General features: G+C 36.3%; 1 protein-coding gene across 3 annotated transcripts in view; it reads right to left on the reverse strand.

Moving 5' to 3' along the window:
• The window catches only part of LOC150094140 (uncharacterized), a 285,741-nt gene that overhangs the window by 125,469 nt on the left and 135,602 nt on the right, over nucleotides 1-24,670 (reverse strand). For all 3 annotated transcript variants that reach the window (XM_090411829.1, XM_090411832.1, XM_090411830.1), the window contains 2 exons: nucleotides 12,520-12,719; nucleotides 381-509 (listed from right to left, as the gene is read on the reverse strand). In XM_090411829.1, the coding sequence (XP_090267955.1) occupies nucleotides 381-509; nucleotides 12,520-12,719 (329 nt within the window). The remainder of the gene's footprint in view (nucleotides 1-380; nucleotides 510-12,519; nucleotides 12,720-24,670) is intronic.

Raw genomic sequence — 24,670 nt, forward strand, 5'->3', positions numbered from 1 at the left:
GATAATAATAATAATAAACACTTTTTAATAATAATTGTGTGCAATTATGAATAATTTAATTCATTGGGTCAGCATAATGAAATTCAAATAAGGCAATTTCAAATTACAATAACTACAATGATATATTAAAACAACACTTATAAAACTTCATTTCAAAATATTTTGCTGGTTTCTGGTTAAATGTTTTTTAAATGGGTATATTTTTTAAAACAAGCAGTTTGGCAAGTTTCTACTATTTCTTTCAAGCCGCTTTTAATTATACTTAAAGATCTTGTCTCTTGGAAAATATTTTTTTTTATATTTTATCCTTATATTCTATTCTACCTTGGTTGTGATTTTATATTGTACACTAAATCAGAATATTTAAACAATACAGTTACCATCAATAGCAAATGGGATATCAGTAGCTGCTACTGGAACTGGCTGATGATTTGTATGGAAATCACCTACGACACACCGCTGACTGAGTGCTGCCATTTGCTGTAGATAATCAGGATGAAGAGGCACACCTGTAAAAAAAAAATATTAACTTAAATGAATGTCCTCTTTCAGTAGTAGAAAACTAAATTGAAAACAGTTTAGTTCGTCAATTACATTTGAACAAAAACAGAAAAAACTTTAGCTATCTATTAATTATTTTTAGAAATATTCAAAAATATGATGTTTTTCATTCCTTAACAGCTACTTAAAAATATCATTTTCTATGTGGCAATTCATTTAAGTCCTGCATAATATTGAAGTATAAATTGCATAATATTCAGGTGGAAAAGGAGAGATGTGATAAAGACATGGCAAAGGGATGCTACAGGATTAATACAGAAGGGATTATAGAGAGCAGAATGAGGGCCATCCCAGGAAGCTGTGTCATGTTATTAAAAAGATAGAAAATGAGGAATAGATTTTTTCTTGGAAATAATGGGTGAGTGCAATGCTAGAATGTGGTATAAGTATTAGGAGTGTGAATAAAGTTCTGTATAACAGATATATTACTGGACTGAGTATGTCCTCTCACATAGAGTATACTTGATTTCATGAAAGTCAACAGAATTTCATTGTTATTGGAATGATGATTTATTATTATATGGACACCTCCATAGAGTCCAACAAACCATCAAGGGAAGCCCATTCAACCTTCATCCCACTTATCATATGACAATACATTCTGTCAATTCAGTACTCACTAAATGAATGCTTACCCTCCACCCCACACATAATTTTTTAACTAAACTCTTGTTATTTCCACTCATACTATTTAATACCTAAGGAGCATTTAATACTGAATTCCTAAGGAGTGGAAGGAGGGCAAGATTGTAAGACTTCATAAAGGATGTGATAGAACTCAAGCATCAAACTATAGACCTATCTGTGTGTCAGGTGTTATAGTTAAGTTGTTGGAGAAGCTTGTGAGAACTAGCAATCAGAATTGGGTTGACAACAATGGTATTATCTTTTATGGACAGCATGGATTTACTGAAGGGAGGTCATGTTTTAGTAATCTACTTAAGTTGATAGTCAAACTGAAGTGGATGGGGTTGGATATTAGATTGGTGCATTGGATTGGAGACTGGCTATCTGATAAGTATCAACAAGTTGTGTAAGGGGGAGTGATATCCAGGAAAAGGAAAGTTACTAGTGATATGCCTCAGGGGTCTGTTTAAGGGCCATTGCTGTTTAACTTGTATATTAATGATATTGGTGAAGATTTGGATGGAGATATTCAGTTGTTTGCAGATGATGCAAAGTTGGGACGAACCATGAAGTGTAGAGAAGATGTTGTGGCCTTAGAAGAAGACTTGAATAAATTGAGTGATTAAGCACGGGAATAGGGATGCGAGTTCAATGTTGCAAAATGTAAGGTTTTAAAATTTGAAAAACAAAAATGGGATGCAGAATTTATGCTTGGTGAGGATATGTTGTTGGAGGTGGAGGAAATAAGAGATCTGGGAGTGATAGTGGATAAGGATCTGAAATTTAGGGGACACATAGCCAAAATTGTGAAGACAACACAAAGGCTTCTGGGAATGATGTGGAGGACACTGATTTGTACAAGTAGGAAGATTCTTGTTTCATTGTATAATGCTTTGATTAGGCCACAAATGGACTATTGTGCCCAGATTTGGTCACCTGGTTTTCAGAAGGATGAAGAGATGCTGGAAAGGGTTCAGAGGCGACTGACTAAGGTAGTTTCTAACCTCTGGAATGCCAAGTATGAGGAAAGATTGAGAAGATGCAACTTGCAGAGCCTGGTGGACAGGAGGAAGAGGGGAGATATGATAGAGACCTACAAGTTATTAAAGGGTTGTTATAGGATAAGTGTGTTTAAAGCATGGTATGATAAGCTGTATGTTTGATAAAAGGATTTTTTAGATGTCTTTGATTCCATGGGGTCTTGGGTAATAATAATAATATAAGATTTCCCCGTATGGAGTCAGAGACTCTTTTGCCTTCTCCTCTGGTTAAGGGAATGGTATGCAGTTTTTTTTTTTTTATTTTATCCCATGATATTATTACACCTGATCATAGAGGTCAAATTGATGGATTTTATACAGTACCTTTTCTGGGTTGTTATAAAGTTCATATTTAGAAATATTCATACAAGTTAGTAAATGCAATGGTGAGGCTTCCTTGATGTTACAGATTTTGCAAATGTAGAAGATTTTTATGCCATTGCTAAACTTGATTAGTCTTGTGTGGCTGGTCTTGAGGTGACAGATCATGGTAGTGGCACAGCGAGTAAACTTGGAGTTGATGGTAGCACCTGGTTTTTCTGCTGAATACCAGTGGTGAGTCATATCCTAGAGAATCGTCAATGGTAGGCAATTCATGTCTTTAATATCTCTCCTTATAATTTCTTTTGGTTACCTCACTTTTTTTTTTTAAGATTTTTTGGTTACTCGCCTCAGCACCCTCTTTTCTGTTTCTCTCCTCTCCTCAAATCATAAAGAATAGATTTGGCACAGTAGTCTAGACATATCAATGTCTATATATCAAAGAGGCAATGACACTCTTATCCTTGCATATCAGTTCTTTTCTAGCAGAAAGAAGAGAACTACCTTTGCAATGTGGCTCTCTTCTTTCTGCAAGCAACTTCACAGCAGAATCAATTCTTATTATCCTATCCAACTCAGCATCAGGTGAGAGCAATCGGATAATCTCCTGTCATGCTTTCAATATCATTAATCTACAACCTCACTAAAAACAGATTCTTACACTACCACTAGTCATCTTCATATTCTCAAACCATGCACCATTATATATACACTCCTTTCTGATTCCTTTCAGTCACTCACTTATTAAGCACATTTAGCAGGATGCTTAAGCACTTATAAGAGGCATTTTCCATTCACATGTAATTATTCTAGGTTCCTTAACTTAATTTACTTAAATTTAGCAGTCAGACTATCTGCAGAATCATAAAAGGACAAAATATGTAAAAGTTTTCATTCACTCTTACATTATAACACCCAAATCTCTAGACAAGATGAGATTTTTCATCCTGGAATTACTCTAACATCAAGCCTCTTTTGGTATCTACAAATTATGACTATTGCCTCTTCAGCATTCAAAAAGTTAGGATTTCTCTTTTTCTCAGAGTATTATTTTACTCCAAACAGCTTTTAATCCTATACAAATTATAAATCTGTCCAAACCACTGAATACTGTTTTCACATTTGGGGTGGTTCCCCTAAGAGCTCTCTAAAAATACTTGACTCAATACAGAAGAAAGCAGCAACAAGACATCCATGGAATCACATCCATGGAATCTGTTCCATGGATGTCTTGGAACACTCATTGTATTAATTCTCATCAAACCAATAGCATAACTATCATAAATCTTAAACTTATTCACACTTTTAACACTCACAACACATTCTAATGCATTCCTTGTTCACTACATGTCATGGAAAAATAAAACTACTCTTTACTCACTTGTTCCCTTGTTCTTCACCCATATACAACTTCCAAGAATGGCTTCTTGTTCTTCTCCCTTACTACTCACTTTATAATCCCTTCCATATTAGGATAAAATCTCCTGATATTCTTAAAAATCTCAAATCATTATCGTCATGAGACCTCCTTACAGTCAAAAAGACTTATCATAAGAAGTTCTCACCATCCAATACAGTGCTCATAAACTATGCCTAAAACAGGTTTACTGTTTCTGCATTCACTACACTCTCAAGCAATGCTTCCACCTACCCACTCACTCATCACTCTCCATACAAAAAAACCTGCTCTCTTGCTCACATCCTTCATATATTACCAGAGATGGTATCTAATTCTTCATTCTCTCCCTGCACTCTATGAAAAATCTTTTCTGCATTTATCTGGTACAAAATCTTCATCAGCTTATAAGTCTCAATTAAAACACTTCTCCTCATCCCCACCTAGCTCTTCAATCAGTCTGTACTCATATACAGCATTCCACCACTACTTTAGTTACTCACCCTTCTCTGAATCAGTTCAAAGCACAGATGTCAGACTACAAGAGTTAGGAGAATAAACAGATGATGCTTCAAGAAAATGAAAACAGGAGGACAATAAACTTACATGATGAGTACAAAGTAGAGGATTGGAAAATGACAATTGTGGTAAGAAAGGAGGAATTATAATAATATCATTATTATTTCAATATATTATCATTTTTCCATGGAGTCAAAAGACTTGTTTTGGATGGTGTGTATCCTAAATGTCATAATATCACTCATACCACATTTTAAATTCATTTACAACACTTGAAATGCTGTCTGGTAATATTTCAATCACCCACCGTTTTCCATATTAAAAAATCACTCCTCATACCTCCCACATTCCATACATGACTTCTGTGGTGAACTGTTTTTTTTTTCTCCTGAACTATTCATATTTCTTTCACCCTTTGTAAAATCTCTTTGATATTTGTCCAATAGCTTCCTCTCAATAACTTATATGCTTTGATCACGCCAATTCTTTTCTTATTTACCATGCTCTGCAATTTACACTTTTTCGATCTACCTTAAAACCTTTCAAATTATATTTGTTAACTGCCTCTGAAACCTTCCTAAGATTACCATAGAGTTGCATGAGTTTTTGGTGCCCTTAGCAAATTCTTAGCTATGCATCTTTTTTTTTTACCACTAATTATTATTGTGTTAGTTCCAATAATTGATAAAATATCCTGTAACTGGTGCCTTTATGACTCAATGCCATAGTGTTCCTACACCTCTGTTGTCATATAAACATGAAAACTAGGCAAGCAGATCTGTACATAGTAGACCAAGTGTGGTCTCATCAGTCCTTATATATAAAGAACTATTACTTTGTTTCTACTTGTCAGTATCCTCTCCTCATGATAGCTAGGTTGATACTCTATACTCTAAGTTGCCTTCAAACACCTTTGCAGTGTGTCCATAAAACTGCAATTCTTTATCCGTTATGACTATAGAATCCTTTATTTCCTCCACTTCTTCAAGCACAATCCTCATCCCCCTTCAATGTTCTGCATTTGAATTCCAAATGCAGAACCTTGAAGTTAAACTGATTTGATATCTCCTTCTCTGCCCACATCATTAATCAATCCAAATCTTCCTGAAGGATCACATCAGTCCCATTTCTGATAACTCTTCTCAGTTTGTATTATGAACAAAGATACTCCCAAACCATTTTTATATCAATTCATATACAGGATGAGTAACAGTGGACCAAACAAGCCTTGTGGTAATCCACGTGTCACTCTTTTCCTTTCAGATGCTGCTCTTCCACATACAACTCTTTCATATCTTTTTCTCAGCCAGTCAGCTAAATCCATTTGACTACTATTTAACTTTTCCCAGATATAGATTGTTAAAGTTTTTATTTAATTTGTATTTATTTTTTACATTGTCCAGGAAACCCTGCTCTAGAGACCAAACATGGAGCTTTTTCAAGCCACTTCAGGCTTTTGGTAAGTGGGGGGGGGGGGGTCCTCACACCAGGTGATGAAATGCATCTTCCACCAAAAGACCATCACAAACATCAATGCCCACAGCAGGATTCCAACTTACATTCTATTGGCTGGAGAGTGCTAATTCACTTTCACTCTTGCAACTTCAGAAGATTCGGACCACTAACTGCTGGCAGGTAATGTGCAATATGCAACCTCTCCCATCAAGTTAACCCTGCCTTCTCATGATGTAGCCTGTTTTCATTCCACTGCTACAAATGGATATCTTCGTAGTTGGAGGAAATGCTAACTAGACCCACTAAGTTATAGATGATCTTCACTGCCTGGCAGTCATGCCCACTACCACCCTATTTATTGGAGATCTGAAGTGGTGAATGACATTGTTTGGACAGCAGAGCAAGAGTGGTGTTCTGGTTTCTGTCCTTCTTAGAAACTTAGAAACCTAAGCATTCTTAGAAACCTAAAACCTAAAATTTTACTGATGAACATTCCATTTTGAGTGTACTTCAATAAAAATGGTGATACAGACCAGCTTCTAGATAACAAATAGGCCTGAAGCTGTTAGTAATGAGTCAGGAGGTTTCCCAATCAAAGAGTACATAATCTCACTCACATATTCTGCCAAGTCATGCCTAGAATGTAGGGGGGGGGTTCAGTAACTCGTATGTGGGGAGGTGTTGTTGGGGCCATGATATGGCAAGGAGACTAGTCAATTTCTGTATGGTGTCATGCCCAAGAATTTGTTTCCTTTCACTGCATGTCCCTACCTACCCACACACACACAGCACTGATATGCTATAGATTCTTTAACCTCTTATGCATGAGATTAAAAATAAATAAATATTAATTAAAAAAAACCCTCCTTCCACTACTAAAGACACTGTTTATTTCACTACTATGAAATATCAAATGTGAAAGAGAATGGCAGTGCCTGTTAAACAAAATTTGAGTTCTCTTTAGTTGTGTGGCCAGTAAAAGAAAGAGTAACTTCAGAAGTTTGATGATATTATTAAAGATAACAAGATAAATAATTCAGAAGACACGATGAAAATATTTAATGAGTATTATTATTATTATTATTATTACATGATACCTCTAAGGACTTATAACTCCATGGAGTCTGAAGACTCATTCAAGACCTAAACTATCCACACAATCTATCATACCTCTCCTTGAACCCATTAACAGATAACACACTAACAAACTGACCCTGGCAACCCATTCACAACTCTCCAGGCAAAAAATTTAGTCCTCACACCTATACTAACCACACCTTTATTCAACTTCAGGGATGATTCCTTGTTCTGGTCCCCCCAGCCAAGTGCTGAAACATTTCCCCTGCATCAATCCTATAAAACCCTTTAAGCAACTTAAATGTTTCTATCATATCCCCTCGTTTTTCCTATCAACCAACTTCTGAAATCCACACACCCTCAATCTTTCTTCACAGGGAACATTCCGCAGACCACTCACCATCTTGGTCACTCACCTCTGAATCTTCTCCACCACTTCCTCATCCCCAAGAAACCCAGAACACCAGACTTGAGCACAGTAATCCAGATGCAGATGTATCAAGGCCTTAAAAAGAGGAATAACAACTTCCTTATCTTCACTTGTTAATGTGTTCTTCAATAGCAAAGTAATCTTATGGCCTACCTTAGCAACTTTAGCAATATGTCCTCTAAACTTTAACTCTGTCTACCACCAGCCCTAAATCTCTAGCTTCATTTATTTCCTGGAGTACAGTGCCATCAATGTGGTACACAGCTTATAATCTATTGCCCATACTAACAGCCTATTTAAATCATCCTGCAAGCTCTACATATTGCCTTCATTAACTATTACCCTAATTTTGCATCATCAGCAAACAACTGAATATTTCCTTTCAGGTTATTTCCTATATCATTTATGTACAAATTAAACAGCAATGGTCCCAGCACCGAACCTTGTGACATAGCTAGTTACCTGTTTTTGCCTTGATTCTGCCCCCTCCACATGTCACTTTTTGATATCTGTCTAGCAACCACCTTCTTATCCACTTAACCAGTGTCATATCCATCCCTATTTGTTCTAATTTGCATAACAGAGTTCCATGTGGTATTCTGTCAAATGCCTTTGCAAAATCCAGCAGAATCATCATGTAGCCATTTCCTTTATCCAACTCTGCTGTTACTGTATTATAAAAAGATAGTAAATTACTAAGGCATGACCAGCATATCACAAAACCATGTTTCCCCTCATACAGTATCATATTTTTATCCACCCATTTTTGAATTCTCTTTTTGACCAATTTTTCTAGTACTTTTACCACCGCACCTGAGATACTGATTGGTCTATAATTTGCTACTGCAATTTATAGACAAATTATCAAGGAAAGACACTCCACTCCATACAACTCACCATCTCCATTACTTCAATTTATGCTAGTGAGAATAGTAAAGTCAATGGACACACCCACGGGCAAGGTACATCATGCCATGTAATGAGTCACGTGTTTGAAGCCAGTATAAATTGGAGGAATGTGATGCTCCCAAGTCAGTGCAAATGTGTCTGGGTGAAATGGCTATAAGAAGGGAACTGATGGAGTTTAAAAGAAGCATTGTAATAGGATGCCATTTTGCAAGCCTATCTGTTTGGCAAATTGGATCATCCCAAGTCATCAATCAGTAATACCATACTGAGATGGAAGTGCAGAGTCAACTGCAAATGCTACCTGCAATGGATGACCCCCACACTCACCGAATGTGACTACAAAGGATAACATGTAAAAACTGCCATTCATTAGCCAACACATTGAATATGGAGTTCCATGCATAGACTAAAACATGAATCTGCACAAAAACATTCAGAACCGAGGCTCACAACATGGTTTCCATGGTAGGACTGCAATATGCAAGCCCCATTACCTGAACCAATATGCAGTGTCATCTTCAGTGGTGCAAAGAGCATGTACAGTGGGATGTGGAAGATTGGAAAGCTGTGTTATGGAGCAATGAATCACACTACACCCTCTATCGAGTAGATGGATGGGTGTGGCAGATGTCTCGTGAACGTCTGGAGATGCTAATGTGATGGTGTGGTGTTTGTGGTGCCATGAACATTGAGCTTCGAGATGTATCTGAACATTCTGGACAATGCAATTCTTCCTACTTTTTCTATGGAACTGACCATCATCTCTTTCAGCAAGAGACAATGCACCATGTCATAAGGCTGCTACTGTAACCATGTGGTTTGTGGATATGAATATCACCACACTTGACTGGTCTCCACAGAGCCCTGATCTCAATCTTATTGAACATCTGTGGGATGAACTGGATCATTGAGTGAGGTCAAGGGATGTCCGCCCTCACAGGGCCTCATTACATGCCTACAGGAAGAATAGTCCAGAATTCTCATTGATCACTATGGTACACTTGTGGAAAGTATGTCCTGTAGTCAATGCGGTGAAAGGAAGTCCTACATCTTATTAAGGTGGGTGTTGACTTCTTTCCAAACAGTATATAAGGTAAGTTGCAAATGCACTCTTGATTAGGTACATCCCTAAGATGACCAAAGAGGGGAAAGGATATCTCTGTAAGAACTGAATAAGCATTCTTCTTATTCTTTCAGATATCCCTTTAATGTGTAGAATGCTGGGGTTTCATTGTATATTTTTCCTTATTAGGTGCATGCTTATTAAGAATCATCTGGAGATTTTCCATAATTTCTTTTATAATCATTGTGTATAACTGCATTTTGTATTTTAGAGCTTGCTCACCACAGCATATTGTTTACTGCATTTATTAAGGACGCTAATGACAGAGTTTTTGTGTTTTATACAGCTAAGTATACATGGCCAAAAGGAAAGTGAATGATAAGTATGTCAAGAAATGTATGTTCTTTCAGATTTTCAATTTCAATACTAAATTGTATGCTTTTGCATGTTTAGGGTATGGCAGCCATGAGATTACATAGCAACAATATGTTCAACATGCCTGAGCCAAACTTAAGTTAGTGTAATGGAATTTTGATCATATCAATTAAAAATTTCATTATTAATCATTATTCATTACTAAATATTATGTGTTTTTTTATATGGAATGGAAAAAGATCTACTGTCTGTCTCTCTCTCTCTCTCTCTCTCTGTGCTTCTTAGCTAGGAGATGATTAGAGCTGTAATTTCTTTCTTTTGACTATCAGCTGAAGTAGCACATTATTTTTGTATATATTTGGAATACTGTAAATTATTAGGAGGAGGAGGAGAATTGCCATAATATGGTTTTAGCAGAAATTTTCAAACCAGTATCACAGCCCTCTTTGCTGATGTTTTGTGTTCTGATTTTTCATGCTATAAAATATATAAAATAACTATATATAACTTTAAAATAATATATAAAATAACTTTATAACTATATATAAAATAACTTTTATATACACATAGGCATAGTCATGACTCACTATTCTGCCTCCCCCCCACTGCCAACTTTTATAGGGAAAATTTTGAGCAGTATTATAATTATTTCTATTATTATGGGACACCTCCAAGGAGTCCAGGGACTCATTGTGAGAAGAGGTCCTCTACTCTACTATTTAATCCTCCAAATGCACACAATGAAAACCAATAGTGGTGATTTGCTTGTATGTGAAATGAAAAACCTGAGTTTCCAGGAGAAAAAAACATGCTACTTCCATATGAGATCTGCTAACTCACCTTAAAAACTCCTAACTCAATGGAAAAAGTCCATATAAAGATTCCTCTTGTAATGACAAGAATCAAAAACTCAAGTCTTTTCCAATAAAAGGGTGCAATGTCCCATTAAATTTGGCTGAGGTATGTTAATGATATACCTATATACATTATTTGTTTCAAAGCTGCAGATCCCACACATTCTTTAATCATCTAAACAAGCAAAAAATGAATCTAATTTACATAGAAACTAATACAAAGAAACTAGAACATATTTTTATTTTTCTAAGTGTGTTGTCATTCTCTCTCTCTCTCCCCTTTTCTCTGACTGGCTGTTCTTCACTGTCTACCAATGAGTAGGGTTATTAGTAATCTATATACAGAGTGCATATAGATTTTTACCACCACCCAAAACAAAAACTAGATGTGTTAGCAACCTTAAATAAACAAAAATAACAACTTACTAAGATGAACAATTTCTGAAAAAACAAATGTAAATAAATCAGCAAAAGTGATATAAAGGATGGTTATAACAAAAACAATAAAAAATATTCTTGACAATAATACACCTAAAAATAAAAAAATAATACAAAGACTGGGCAAATAATACAAAGACTGATACCTCCAAGGAGTCCGAAGACTCATCGCGGGAGGACATCTTCAACTGTCTCTACACCTTACCTCTACTACGAATCAATGCCATCTACCGCCCACCTCCAACACCACCACAACTAGTAATTTTTGTCTGTAAATTGCGTGTGTTCTGAAGGGCCGATTTGTATGTATGCGGGATGAAAAACCCGAGTTTCCGGGAGAAAAAACCCTGCTACCTCCATATGAGATCGGCTAACTCACCATCGATTGAAATCGACCAGATAAAATTGATTATATCAATGACATTGTCAGTGGATTGCAGGGGGATATTCAGTTGTTTGCAGATGATGTGAATCTGGGAAGGGTTATTAGTAATAGTGCAGATGTGGCAGCCCTGCAAGAGGATTTGAATGAACTAGACAGATGGGCAAATGAATGGGATGTCAGTATAATGCAGCAAAATGTAAAATTTTGAAGTTTGGGTTACATCAATGGGAGATTGCATACTATTCTGTTGGAGGAACTGTACTGGAGGAAGTAGGGGAGGCTAGAGATCTTGGAGTGATGATTGTTAGAAACCTGAAATTCAGGGAACATATTGCAAAAGTGGTGAAGGTAACCCAGAGGACTGTTGCAATATTGAGAACGATGCTGACCTGCAGAAATAACAGAGTTGTCATTCCATTGTATAAAGCCCTGATCAGACCACACTTGGACTGTTGTTCTTAAATTTGGTCCCCAGGATTTGAAGGGGAGAAATTAACTGTGGAAAGGGTACAGAGGCAAATAACAAAGATGGTTTCAGGATTGTACAATGTTAGTTATGAGAACAGGCTGATGGAATGCAGACTGCAAAGCTTGATAGATAGAAGATGGAGGGGTGATATGATTGAGACTTTCTGCTCCTTCCCCCTGTTCCAGGGGGAAGGAATGAGGACAAGGGGCCATCCCTGGAAGCTATGAAAGGAAGCTGTGAGCAAGAAGATGAGGAGTGGTTTCTTTGCATGGAGGGTTGAACCAGAGAATGCATTGCCTGATAGAGTGATGAGAGCATGAACGGTCAATGAGTTCAAGGAGTGGTATTGATAGACTTTGTGTTTTCAAGGAAGGGTCTTCCACGACGAGTCTTTTGACTCCAGAAAGACTGACTGAATCATAATAATAATAACAAAACAGCCTCACAAATATAATTTAATCTTAATGCTATCTTTAAATCCTTCACAAAATTAAAAAGAATAGCAGTTTTATTATCAGCAAATAATGCAGCACTAAGAAACATGTAAAATTAATTTTTAAAACCATTAAAAACACCAATAGTAACTGATATTTTACATACCTCTAGTATCCACAGGACTTAACCCATGGATAGAAACAGGGGAGGATGTGGGGAAAGTGCTATACAGTTGCTCCATATAAGGACTGAGACGATAATGGCCATGAAGAGGAGACTCCACCTGGCTATTGGGCAGTGGTCGTCGCTGGGTAGCCAGGAATGATAACTCAGAAAGACTAGGGCTGGTGCCATTTCCAGATAATCTGCATATGAAAAAAAAAAGAAATGCCAGATATGCATACACACAAGCAGAAGTTTTTTTTTGTTTTTGTTTTTTGTTATCTTGCATATAGACCACAATATTAACACATCTGATCTGGTCTGGCTCACCATATAGCAGGCTGCAGAGCCGTAGTTAGAAGAAAACTTTTAAACTAGACTCCTCAAAGGGTCTGGCAGTTAACCATTCACATGGATCTCTTAATAGAAACTAAGGACTTATTAAATGACATCAGGAAATATCTCATTATATGTTTTGGCATAGCTGATTTTAATTTTCCCAACAATTAACTCTAATTTTTTCCAGGTGACAGCTAACACATGCCATACGACTCTGCATTTTCTTGTTAGTATGAATTTTTCATTTCTATTATAACAATTTTTTTAGTGTTTGAAGAACTCTGTAGTCATGTATTTTTATCTGTTTTTATAAACCTTGAAGAAGCCACCAGTTGTTTGTAAATGAAACTAGTTGGTACAAGTTCTTAAATTAAACAACTAATAAAAAATCCTTTTTATCCTCATTATGTTTTATTAAAAAATACTAAAAATAAATGCTCAAAATGTGCTTTACTGCACTGTCCCTGCAATACACTCCAATCATCTGCTATTCTCCAAGCAAAAAAAAAAAAAAAAATTGCTCCTCATTCTTCACTCACATCTTTGTTTATACATCTTTCAGAGATTTTAGGCCGATTTGCCTGTTCTGGTTCATCTCGTCCTTGCCATGGTTGTCCTAGACCTCTTTGTCCTCCAACTGGGTAGTATCATGGTGTCTTCTAGTGTGGCCTTAAGCAGGTCCTCCTTATACTAAAAAGAAATGCTCAAAATGTGCTAAATGGGCTATAGCCCACGGGCACCATTGATCCAAGGGCGCTTAAGAATCAAGTATGTTGAAATGTTTTTTTTTTCAATTTTTGAGGCAAAAAATCTCTATTTAATTTGAAATGTCATCAAAATTAAACACAAATATTATTAGGATTTTTTATACAGCTAACTAAGCAAATCATTAATAATATTTTCAATAACATTTTTAATCATAATGATTGCTTGATTGATTTTCTAAATAAAATAAAAGAAAATTAATTATATGTATTATTTAATTATTGCTCAATCCAATGTGTTAAGGTGCCAAATTTTTTTAGACCAGGGTGCTCAAACTTGTTAAGATGGCCCTGGCCTTAAGCTGTCTTTCAATAAAGTTGATCAATTTCTTTTTCTATCTGGTCATTTTAACCAATATTGAGTCTATTTTAAGTTCTATTATTATTATTACACCATCCATGGAGTCGGCAGACTCATCGTGGGAGATTCATTCAACTGACAACATGTTTATCATATAAAATCTTAAAATCCTTAACACTCCTTGCATTAACAACACATTCTGGTAATTCATTCCATTCACTGACAATTCTCCATGTAAAAAATCTACTCCTCACACCCTTCTTCACCACACTTTTGCATAACTTCCAGGAATGACCTCTGGTTCTTTCCCTCTCACTTTCTACTCATTTTATAATCCCCTCTGGATTAATCTGATAAAATCCTCTCACTAACATAAACATCTCTATCATATCACCTCTCTTCCTCCTATCCACCAAACTCTGCAATCCACATTTCTTCAATCCCTCTCTCCATTACCAGCATTCCAAACTCCTGATATTGTCTTAGTCACTCATCTCTGGACCGTCTCCAATTCTATTCATATTTCTTAGTTTCTGTTTTTTGCCCACAGTATATAGCCAGTTGTTCTATGTATGAATTTCATTTGCCCACTTTGTTCTCTTCTTTTATTATTATTATGCATGACACCTCCAAGGAGTCCGAAGACTCATCGCGGGAGGACACCAACTATACAACTGTCTCCACCACTACACCGAACCTCTACTACCAATCATCTCCATCAATGCCATCTACCGCCCACCACCACCAGTATTTTTTGTCTGTGTTCTGAATGGCCAATTTGTCTGTATGCGGGATGAAAAACCCGAAGTTTCCAGGAGAAAAAACCCTGCTACAGTTCATATGGTCCATATTTCACTTCTATACAGTGGAGAGGGTATTGCCAGAACTTTATACATATTTATTCTTCTTTGCTTTTGAACTTGATTGGTTTGAAATCATCCCAGTTTCTTTTGGATATAGTATAGCACATCCAAGGTATCTGAAGGAATTAATCTATTCTAAAATTTTATTTAAATCATGATTTTAATGGAGATAGTTCTACAAAAGCCATGCTCATCATTCTATATATATATATATATATATATATAAAATAAATAAATAATGAATCCACTAATGCATTTTACTCTCCAAAAGGTGTAGACAGAATTGTTTAACTGTAACTTTTGGAACATGAGAAGGGGGGGGGGGCCAATCACAGATATCTCATCCGAGACTATCAATGATTTTAATGAGAATTCAAAGAAGAGAGTATTCTAGACAAGTGAAACCATCTCATTGTCCTTAACAAATATAGTGAGTTCTAGGGCAGATTTTCTTGAATTGCAGGAATAAAAAAATTCTACTTGCTTGTGCCAGAAATCAAATAACGCAGAAACCAGTTGAAGAAATTTTTAGAAAAATTCCTCTAGTTGCAACTCAAAATGAATCTCAAGATTTTTTCTTTTTTCAGCCTACCGCTATGGATGCAAATTATTGTTATTATTATGATCAAACTTCCATGGGACAAAAAAATTCATTGTGAAACTTCCTACTGTCATACACATATTCTCTGTGCAAAAAACTCTATCATATCCTCTTGTCATATCCCTACAGCTTCCAGGGATAGCCTCTTGTTCTCTCCCTGTCTCTGCTCCCATGCTATGAAAAACCTCATCTGCATTTATCTGGTAATAGCCTCTTACCAACTTATATGTCTCAATCATATCCTTTCTCCCTCCTCCTCCTCCTTCTACCCACTAGACTCTGCATATTGCATTTCCTAAATGTTTCTTTATATTCAACATACCAGAGACCAAAACCACCTTAGTCAATTATCTCTGGCCCTCTCTAATATTTCTTCATCCTTTTGAAAGCCAAATAACCAAATCTTTGCACAATAATCCACACGTGGCCTGATACAATAGAGTCACCATCTCCTTGTGTCTAGATGACAGTCCTACACATCACTACCATAATCTGCTGTGCTGTCCTCACAGTATTAGCAATGTAACCCCAAAATTTAAAGTTTTTGCCTCTAACTGTTCTATGATATCCCTATGAACTATACATGCTGCATATGAGTTTTGTTTCCCCAATTTTAAAACACTGCACTGCTCTCTTGACCATTTACCCAGTCTATTCAAGTCTTTTCAAAGCTACAACATCATCATCTACTCTACTCCTCATAGTTTTTCCAAACTTTAAACCATCTGCAAACAACTGCATATTACTATTCAAACCTTCAATATTATTAACATACACGTTAAACAGCAAATGCCCCTAAACAGACCCTTGGGCACACTGCTATTCCAATTTAATTACTAGCTTGTCATGTTGCAATCCATTTTTAGATTGATAAAACACAGTCTTCTTTTTTGCAAAAAACCCATGCTGTCCATCAAGGAGAATGCTGCTGATATCAATTCAGTTCTGGCTGTTGGCCTCACTAACCTCTCTAGCACTTTAACCACAACTCAAGTTTCACAGTGGCCCATAATTGGCCTTAGTCTTATCATCCTCCTTAAGAAGTGGAAATTTTTTTCCTTTTCTACTTTAGTGTAAGACTTATGTGAAACAAGTACACCAAAGCTGTTAAATTCCTGGAAAATTCCCTCAAAAAATGAAATGTCATCAAAACCCTACAGCCTTAGTAATATCAAGTTTGTTCAATTCCCCATATACTTCCTGCTCAATCACCATCTACTTCCTACCCACTGCACTCAAGTTCTGCATGATGGGACATGCATGAAGATGAAGTACCTTTATGAATTGCTCACTTAATATCTCACCTATATTCCCTGCAATAGTTATCAATCTATTATTTTCACCAACCAATATACTTTCATATCATTCTTTCTTCTAATGGCCACATGACAAAACTTATCAGAATTTTTTTTTTTTTTTTTTTTTTTTTTTTTTTTGCCTAGTTAACTAACTGCTATTCATAATGCACTTTTGCTACCCTTATCAAGCAAGTCACCTTTTTCTCCTGCTCTTACTCCTCATGTAACTGATTATTACCACTCATCCTATGCTGTCTCCATAATGCCTTCTTCTTTCAGAATACATGCCCAATCTCTTCATTCATGCCTACCTTATTTAACTACTGACCCTTTGAATACATTCACACATTGCCTGAGTAGAGCCAAGCAACACTGATCTCCTTTTCATCCAATTCTTTATTCCATGATATAACTGCAAGCTGTTTCCTGATCTTTTTGTAATCACCAGATTTGTATTTCCACACATATCCCTTTCTCACAGAAGTCCTCATATAGCTGGCCACCACTCATATGATCACTCACTAAATGGAGGGAAATTGAACACCCATTTACAATAACAATGATCGAATCCAAGACCTCTGATCCTCATTTCACTTTTGTTATGTACTGCCTAAAGTAGCTGTCTGTCAAAAACTTAAAATTCATCCAGTGTATATTACCATAATTAAAATCATCCATAATGATCTTTTTTTATTTACAAGACAAATTAGCCTAGCAAATAAGAAAGGGATGATCTCTTTGCTCTCCACATTACCAGGTCTGTAGCAACATCCACTTAAATATTTTATCCTGTACACTTCTAGTGCACACCACATCAAAACCACTGTCACTATTTCTTCCTTGCATCATCACCACCTAGGATGGGCATAATCCTTCTGCTATCACTTACAGCACTCTCTTCCTTTCTGCTCTTTCTTTGCAAACAAACAAACACCATAGTCATCTCTATTTCTTATGTATATATATTTTTATTAGTATCTCCTGATGTATTATTAGTATATACTGGACTTTACATTCATCCTCTTTCACACCATTATAATTGTCAAAAATCTGGCACCATTAAGACTTGAATACATCGAGCACACTCTCTTTGCTCCACTGAATTGTTGCTCTCCCTAGAAATAAATCACATCAAGTCCACCTTCCTTACTATTGGCTTTACCAAATCATATGTCGACAAGAAAATCAATAATTTTAGAGTTTCTTGTGATCTGCCTCTTATCAAAAGAATGATACAGAGGTGGTCTGTCATATCACCATTCCCTATGTTAAAAGCATCTCATAAGGTATAGCCAAACTACTTAAACAAATATCTACTTTTCTAGACTCAGCTAAATATAAACTTCTGCCTTTATCCCACCCTGGAGTGTATTCCTTGCGAGTGTGGATTATTGTATTTTGGCTAAACAAGTAGATCTACAGTCGTGTGTCTTGATGAACATTTAGACTATATTAAGTTCCATGAAGCAGAGCATTTGGGACTTGCAGAACACACTATCCCTGCTGGACACGGAATTCTTTGGAAGAAAATTAAAGTTCTCCATAAAAGTAATAATTTCTGAACATTTATACAAATAGAGTGGTGAGACCTTGCTACATCAACCGAATCTAAATAGAAATGATAAGGGTCAAAGCTATATAACTGAGAGGAGACCTCCACATAGCCTTTAAAGGAATGCGGAGAACCGACCAGGGCTTCTGACCTAATGTCCAATCCTCACCTTCTCATGGTGCACCCTGTTGGGTATCTACTTTGATACTGAACGAACGAGGATGGGCTGGCAATTTGGGATTTAGCCGACCAAATTGTATTCTTATTGGTTAAACCAAAATAAAAAATGATGGTACAACATGACAAAATTTCATGCCGGCTGGGGCGCCGCCCAGTTAAACAAGGCCCCCGTTGTTTTCGCCAGGGAACCAGGGCGAACAGCGAAAAGTCAGCTACTGGAACAAATCTGAAAACAAACCCCAACTCAACATCACCAGAGTTAAAGATCGGTACTATCAATGTAAGAAGCCTGAATGGCAAAGAAATGGAGCTAGCTGAGGAATTAGATAAGTACCAGATCGACATAATAGGGGTGACTGAAACAAAAAAGACCAAAACTGGTGAGATCTTTCTGAGCAATAAATACAAAATGTTATATTCAGGCAATGACAATCAAGGAAAAGAAGGAGTAGCCATAGTATTCAACACAAAATACGAGGCTAATCTTCTTGAATGGCAGTCAGTCTCAAGTAGAGTAATGTGGGCAAATATGAGAATGGGGAACTGGACAATGAGACTTATTTGTGCCTATGGTCCCACAGAAGGTTCTACTAAGGTAGAAGTGGAGGAATTTTTTGATGCTTTAGAAAAAGCAACTGACACAATGAAAAAGGAAAAGTTGGTCCTTGTTGGGGATCTAAATAGTAGAGTAGGAAATGATTGTGAGACATACAAAAATATTTTGGGAAAATTTGGAGAAAAGAGCAAAGCTAATAATAATGGCAAATATCTGTTGGATTTCTGCTCAGGACATGGACTGGTTATTACTAACACCATGTTCCAACATAAAAATCTGCACAAATTCACATGGAGAGAAGAGGCTAGGAATAAGAAAAGTCTCATTGACTATGTTATTGTTGATAGTGATGTTTTCTCCCTGGTGCAGGACACCAGAGTGTACAGAGGATTTGAAATTGGAAGTGATCACTATTTAGTCTTGAGCAGGATAAAATTGAATTTCATATTGAAAAGAATAACATGTAAGAAAGTTTTAAAGCGAATAAAAGTTGAGCAGCTCTCAGATGTGAACTGTAGACTAAAATACAGAAACATTATTGAAAAGAAAATGAAAGAGTTTGAGAACAGGAATCAAACCTTGGAGATTCAGTGGCAAACTCTGAAGGAAACATTGATTGATTCTGCCAGAGAGGCATGTGGTGAGGTTGTGTGCAAGGATAAAAAAATCAGAACTCCCTGGTGGACACAGGAAGTTAAAGAGGCAGTGAAGGAAAAGAAGAAAGCATATCAAAAGTTCCTGGCAAATAAGGCAGCTGTTACTCTTACAGAATACAGAGACAAATGTAAGAAAGCTAAACAGTGTGTAAAACTAGCTAAACAAAAGTCATGGGAGGACTTTGGCAAGAATATAGAAAATAAATATCAAGAAGGTGGCAAAATATTCTGGAGGTTGTTGAAGAAGCTTAGGAATGGAGGAAAGAGTGCTGTAAAAGGAATTAGAGATGATAAAGGTGAAATGAAAACAGGAGAAAAAGATATCCTTGAAGTATGGAGTAATTACTTTGAAAAACTGCTAAATGAAACAAGCAGTGATGACAGCACAGTGATAAAAAACACTGACCAGGCATGCAGTCAGGAATACATATCCATACTTGAAGTAGAAAAAGCCATCAAAGGCTTGAAATGTGGAAAGGCAGCAGGAGTAGATGATATTCGACCAGAAATGCTGAAGTATGGTGGTATAAGAGTCTTACAGTGGCTGCACTGCATAGTTCAGAAAGCCTGGACAGAGGGACGAATTCCCAATGATTGGAGTAGAGCTCTCATAGTACCCATATATAAAAAGGGAAATAAAACTGAATGTGAGAATTACAGAGGTATTTCCCTACTGAGTGTTCCTGGCAAGATCTATGCAAGTATACTTGAGAAACGGTTGAGAAGAATTGTGGAAGAAAAGCTTGGTGAAGAACAAGCTGGATTCAGGCCAAATAGAGGCTGTCAGGATCAGATCTTCACTTTACGACAAATAGTCGAGAAAGCATGGGAATATAACAAAGATCTGTATTTAAGTTTTGTCGATTTGGAAAAGGCATATGACAAGGTGCCAAGAGAGAAGCTATTCAATACGCTGCAGTTATATGGTGTCAATGGGGCATTATATCAAGCAATACTTAGTCTTTATTTGAGTTGTGAGTCAGCAGTTAGAATTGAAGGAAGTACAGGAAGATGGTTTAATGTTAAATCTGGTGTGAGACAAGGATGTACATTATCCCCCCTGTTATTCATTATCTATATGGATCACATTATGAAGGAATGTGGTATTAAACCTGATATCAAAATTGGAGATGTTAATGTCAGCTCTTTGCTTTATGCGGATGATGTTATACTTCTAAATAAATCCGCTACAAGTCTGCAAGATTCTCTGACTAAATTGAATAGCTGTTGTAATAGATATGGTATGAAGGTCAGCAATAAAAAGACAAAGACAATGAAAATAGGCAGAATCATTGAAAATGTCAACTGTGTTGTGAATGGAGAACCTGTGGAACAAGTAAAACATTTCAGCTACTTAGGCACAATTTTTACTGAAGATGGTAAACTAAATATAGAAATAGACAACAGAATCAGCAAAGCTGGTATCGTGGGAAGTCAATTGAATAAATTCATATGGAATAAGAAAGAAATTAGTCGGAACACTAAATTAGCTGTATACAAGACTGTGTTCAAACCAATTTTAACTTATGGATCTGAGAGCTGGGTCAGAAGTAAAACACTTGACCAAAGACTAGAGACCGCAGATATGAGAGTCCTGAGAAAGATTAGAGGCGTGAACAGATGGCATCAATGGCAATATCATATTAAAAATGAGGATATTAGGAAAGAACTTGACATTGTCAGCATCCAGGAATGCGTTAGCAGAGCTAATCTCAGATGGTATGGTCACTTAAATAGAATGGGAGAGGAAAGATTAGCAAAACAAGTGTTCTCTGCCAGGTTGGCAGGAAAACGACCCAGAGGAAGACCAAGATATAGGTGGATTGATACGGTACAAAGTGCCTTAGACGATAGAAATATAAGATCTGATAATGTTGGAGTCTTGACAAGTACCAGACTGATTTGGAGGAAAATTGTAGATAGGAAGTTAGTAATGATGTAATTTTTTCATGTAGTACTGTCATATCCTGTACACCCCTTGAGGGTACATGGCAGGAATTTGATGATGATGATGATGATGATGATGGATTTAAATTATCCCTCTTATGAGAAATAGTTCTTCAAATTCCAGAATTAACTTAAATTAATCATTTCACTAGAACCTTATTTTAAGGTTCTAGTTATTTTACTAGAACCTTAATATATATAGATCATGACGCTCTACCTAATGTACATGCAGTTCGCACATCATTGTTGAATATACCAGTTTCTGTTCTTGTTGTTTAATTTGAGTCATACTGAAGATGCCCTTGATACTAAAATTTTATACTAATAAAAATATATACATAAGTTGAATCCATTTTATTTTATTTATTAATTATCATGTCTTATGTTCCTCTATGTCACATTATCTCAATTTCTGAATGAATCTCATCTTACCCCAACCTAGTCACTTATGCATAATTTCCGAGTGTATGAACTCAATCAATGCAACAATCTCATTACCCTTATTTTAGATATTTTGGACATTCGTAAACAAACATAATAGCTTGTTTCTGCATCTAACAAATCCCACTTACACAACTTCTTGAATGTAACTTTTCTATACCTTCCCTGGGTCAGATCTGTTGATATTTCCATTTAAAATTTTTAGCAATTGTGTTTTAGGAAAATATTGATCTTTGTACTTGATCTTCATTTCTTGCTATGATTATTTGGACATCTGCAAATAAAGGATATTAAGTGCAGTTCTTCAATCCAACTTAAATACAGATCTTATATTTTTCTTCCATTTCTTTACTCTTTCATCTATACAAATAGTAAATAAGAGTGGTATCGGGAATCATTGATCGTGTCATCTGTTTATTGGTTTCCATTTCTTCACTGGTTTTTACAGCAGGTTGACCATTTCTGATACATGTTAATTACTGCCATAGCAGCTAATTTGGAGTGCTAAACTTCTTGGGTGTGATCCATAAATTGTTCCTTGTGACTGTGAAAGGGTCTTCCAGTAATCTACAAATACTATGTGTGTTTCTATGATGAATTCACATTGTTTTCCATTAGAATTTTTAGCATAAAAGCTAAGTCAATGCATAATTATCCTTATTAGAAACCATTTTGTTCTTCACAAAGTTCATTTTCTATATATAGTTTGAGTTTAAAAGTTAATATTCATGTGTATACTCTAATTCTATATTTATTCCATCTTTTTCATTGCTTTTTCACTTATGATCTGCAGAGGAAGCAGAATAGTATGATTAAGACATAATTACTGCCAGATTACCGAAGATGATTTTTTTTTTAATATCAAAGGATTTTTTTTAATATTATTATTATTTCTGATACCTCCAACGAGTCCGAAGACTCATCGCGGGAGGACACCTACAACTGTCTCAACCACTACACCGAACCTTTACTACGAATCATCTCCATCAACGCCATCTACCGCCCACCTCCATCACCACAACAACTAGTATTTTTTGTCTGTAAATTGCATGTGTTCTGAACGGCCGATTTGTCTGTATGTGGGATGAAAAACCAGAGTTTCCAGGAGAAAAAACCCTGCTACCTCCGTATGAGATCGGCTAACTCACCTTCGATTGAAATCGTCCAGATAAAGATTCCTCCCGTCATGATGAGAATCGACGGGAAGGGTGTAAACAAGGGCATTACAAATAGATTTCATTGCTTGTCAAGTTGTGAATGAGAGGAATGTGTTACCCAAGAATATGGTGAGGTGTGTAAATAAATAGTAAATTAGTTTAAGGTGGAGTACACCTCATATGCTGTATTAATTGCAACACTTACCTGGAAGTTGATTCCATCTATATCTATCCTGTGCTTTGGATTCCTTTATTGTTTGATTTATTTTTTCAAAGCAATTTTACTGTTTCTTTTCTTTTTTTTTCCTCAAAACATATTTTTAGCTATGTATCATAAGTACATTCCTATTTTAATACAACTGTTTTTTTATCCTTCAAAACACATTATAAGTATCATAATTAGCTAATAATTTTGATGGGACTTCATCATCATCTTCATCAAATTCCAGACATGTGCCCTCAAGGGGTGTACAGGATATGATAGTACTACATGAAAAACTTACATTGTTACTAACTTCCTATCCACAGTCTTCCTCCAAATCAATCTGTTACCTGTCAAGACTCCGACATTATCAGATCTTATATTTCTGTCTTCTAAGGCACTTTTTACTGTATCAATCCACCTATATCTTGGTCTTCATCTGGGTCTCTTTCCTTCCATCCTGTCAAAGAACACTTGCTTAGCTAATCTCTCCTCTCCCATTCTGTTTAAGTGACCATACCACCTGAGATTAGCTCTGCTAACACATTCCTGGATGCTGACAATGTGAAGTTCTTTCCTAATATCCTTGTTTTTAATATGATATTGCTATTGATGCCATCTATTCATGCCCCTAATCTTTCTCAGGACTCTCATATCTGCAGTCTCTAGTCTTTGGTCAAGTGTTTTACTGCTAACCTAGCTCTCAGATCCATAAGTTAAAATTGGTTTAAACACTGTCTTGTATACAGTTAACTTAGTGTTTTCACTAATTTTATCCGCACAGTTAGCCTAGTGACTTTGCGCTTCGTAACCATATGACTGGGAAAGGAGTGTCCCAGGTTCGATTTCCATCGAAGACGTGAGGAATTTGAGGATCTTCCTCAGCCATAGCCGAGTTAGCCGATCTTGGGCACGGGCAGTAGGGTTTTTCTGCCAGTTTATCTGGCGTTTTTCATTCCGCAAGCAGGCAAACCGGCCCTGTGAACATACGCTGCTACAGTCAAAATATATCCCCCCCCCCAGTGGCAGGCTAGGCGATAGGACGGTTGGGAGTGGTACTAACAAGAAGTCACATCTAAGTAACATGCGGACCCTGCATAGGAAGCAGGAATAACGCGTAGTGAAAGAAGAAGTGTTTTGGCTAATTTCTCTCTTATTCCATATAAATTTATTCAGTTGACTTCCTACCATACCAACTTTGTTGATTCTGTTGTCTATTTCATATTTAATTTACCATCTTCACTAAAAATTGTGCCTAAGTAGCTGAAATGTTTTACTTGTTCTATAAGTTTTCTAT

The sequence above is a fragment of the Typopeltis vanoorti genome, chromosome 22 (assembly GCF_054136105.1).
Source record: "Typopeltis vanoorti isolate ZY-2024b chromosome 22, IOZ_Tvanoo_1.0, whole genome shotgun sequence".
Taxonomy (NCBI): Eukaryota; Metazoa; Arthropoda; class Arachnida; order Uropygi; family Thelyphonidae; genus Typopeltis; species Typopeltis vanoorti.